The sequence below is a fragment of the Penaeus chinensis genome, chromosome 31 (assembly GCF_019202785.1).
Source record: "Penaeus chinensis breed Huanghai No. 1 chromosome 31, ASM1920278v2, whole genome shotgun sequence".
Taxonomy (NCBI): Eukaryota; Metazoa; Arthropoda; class Malacostraca; order Decapoda; family Penaeidae; genus Penaeus; species Penaeus chinensis.
In genome coordinates, this window is record NC_061849.1 from 29,487,404 (window position 1) to 29,489,903 (window position 2,500).

The 2,500-nt window shown below is 36.8% G+C and overlaps 1 protein-coding gene across 4 annotated transcripts in view; it reads left to right on the forward strand.

Moving 5' to 3' along the window:
* Positions 1 to 2,500, forward strand: part of LOC125042200 — a 117,367-nt gene that overhangs the window by 58,418 nt on the left and 56,449 nt on the right. For all 4 annotated transcript variants that reach the window (XM_047637689.1, XM_047637691.1, XM_047637692.1 and 1 more), the window contains exon 11: positions 127 to 229. In XM_047637689.1, coding sequence (XP_047493645.1) covers positions 127 to 229 — 103 coding nt within the window. The remainder of the gene's footprint in view (positions 1 to 126; positions 230 to 2,500) is intronic.

Consider the following 2,500-nt stretch of genomic DNA (forward strand, 5'->3'; position numbering starts at 1 on the left):
TCTCAATTCAACATCAATATTAATCTATTCATTTTTTCACCCTACCTCATTACAAGCATTTCCCATATATCTCAAATCTATATCAATTTACTCATTTTCTTCCCCATCCTCTTTTCTGTTCCTCAGCAATAAATCTCGTCCCCTTGGCTTCCACTGGCTTAAAAAATTCGAGGGACGAAATACCATTAACCTTTGCCGTCACATGGAGGATGCGGATTTCTGCGGCCAGGTTGGTCTTTTTTTCCCTTTTTTTTCCCTTATCTATTATGTTTTGTTTTGACAGTTATTTATTTATTTTTAGATTATTTTTTGTGTGTGTTTGAATCGGTTCTGTCAGGAGAATATGAGATAGGGTGGGGGGAGAGCGTAGGGGGGAGGGATAAAGAGAGAGAGAGAGAGAGAGAGAGAAAGAGAGAGAGAAAGAGAGAGAGTGGGAGAGAGAGAGAGAGAGAGAGAAATAGAGAGAGAGAGAGAGAGAGAGAGAGAGAGAGAGAGAGAGAGAGAGAGAGAGAGAGAGAGAGAGAGAGAGAAGGAGGAGAGGAAAGCTGGAAGGAGAGGAAAAGTAAGATAGAAAGGAGAAAAGACGAAAAAGTGGAGAAAACATGAAAAGAAGAAGAAAAAAAAAAAATCTCCAGACGAGAACTGAAAATAAAGAAAAACTGGGACAATACTATAACTTTCATCCCACATAAAAGAACAAAAGTAATTAAGGTGTGAACAAAGAGGTCAGTACATTACGTCATCAAAACTTAGTAAACAGAGACTTTATAGCTTTCTATGATGAAGATTTTCATATAAAAGATTCTCTAGACGAGAAACAACTTCTTAATACCAGGCTTGATGTCCGCTATAAACTATGAAACACAGGCAAGTCTACTAAGAGGTGTAAAAATGGTGTAAAAATGGAGTGAAAAAATTCAAGAGGCATTCATACCTGCTCTTTTGAATGCTTAAATGGCTACCCTCTTAACCCCCTTAAAGGAGAGAGAGAGAGAGAGAGAGAGAGAGAGAGAGAGAGAGAGAGCGAGCGAGAGAGAGAGAGAGAGAGAGAGAGAGAGAGAGAGAGAGAGAGAGAGAGTGAGAAAAGAAAAGAAAAAAAAAAAGAGCCAAACAATCTGTCAGTTCTTTGTATTTTTCTTTCTCACACGTTATTTCCATCTCGTAAGATTTAAACCATTGTCATTTTCTTTTATCTATAAACATCAACATTTTCTCTATAAACATTAGATAATAACATATGACTTTAAATCTTTAAATTTGCCCATGCATTTATCTATTCTTTCTCCATCCCGTCTTTGGGTAACTCTTTGCTCAGGTTCAGTAGGTTAGAATTCTTTCTTCGGTCTTGCTTCCTGACTTTATAAAGCATTAAACGTCACTTGTCTGTTTAAAAGGCCCTTTCTCTCGTATCCTCTACCAAGAATTTATTATGTTTTATCCCAAGACAGCTGAGCCCGTCATATAACTTCTTTTTTTTTTTCTTTTCCCTTTGTTCATGTTGTTTGTCTCTTCTTCGTATTTTCTTATAATTTTTTCTTCGACTTTTTCATCTTCCTTTCTTTTTATTATTCTTCGTCTTCTTCATCTTCCTTTCTTCTTCTTTTTGTTCGTCTTCTTCATCTTCCTTTCTTCTTCTTTTTGTTCGTCTTCTTCATCTTCCTTTCTTATTCTTATTCTTCTTCGTCTTCTCCATCTCCTTTTCTTCTACTTGTCCATCTTTCTCCCCCTTTTGTTTTCGTCTTCTTTTATTTTCTTCCTCTCCCCCTCCACCTACTCCTGCCCCTTCTTCATCTTCGATTTAGATCTATTTGATATTCTTAAAGATCATTATTACTTTAATATATTTCACCATAAGATTTAATACAGAATTAAATGGAATTATAACTAGGGAGGGATAGAAAATATCAAAACATTTACATATCTCCTGCAAATGCTGTCATTTGTCATCATTACCGTGTTTTTGAAATATATGAAAAGATTACCAAAGGCATTATGTCCAAAATGAGTCAGATGTTCCTATAAATTAGGGAAATATTAGGGTACGCTATATTCCTAAACATATTTTGAGGAAGATTAAATTTTTTGAGATCTCTCTAATCTGATGAAGAGAGTTATGCCATTTCCATAATGTTTATGTTATTTTATGTCTTTTATCTCTCTCTCGCTCTCTGTACCTCCTTATCTATCTCTCGCTCTCTTCGTAAATATTTTTTTCCGCTCTCCTTACCTTTCCCCTTACGTCTGTTATGTCAGTCTGTCTATCTGTCTGTCTCTATCTATCTCTCCCTCCATCCCTTCTTCCCTCTCTCTCTCTCTCTCTCTCTCTCTCTCTCTCTCTCTCTCTCTCTCTCTTTCTCTCTCTCTCTCTCTCTTTCTCTCTCTCTCTCTCTTTGACACTATTTCCTTCACCCTACTTTTTTCCCAGTCCCCCCCCCCCCCCTCTCTTTCAGAATTTCCATAGGCTTTTATCATTTGTCTCTCCTAACTTCTCTTCACACAC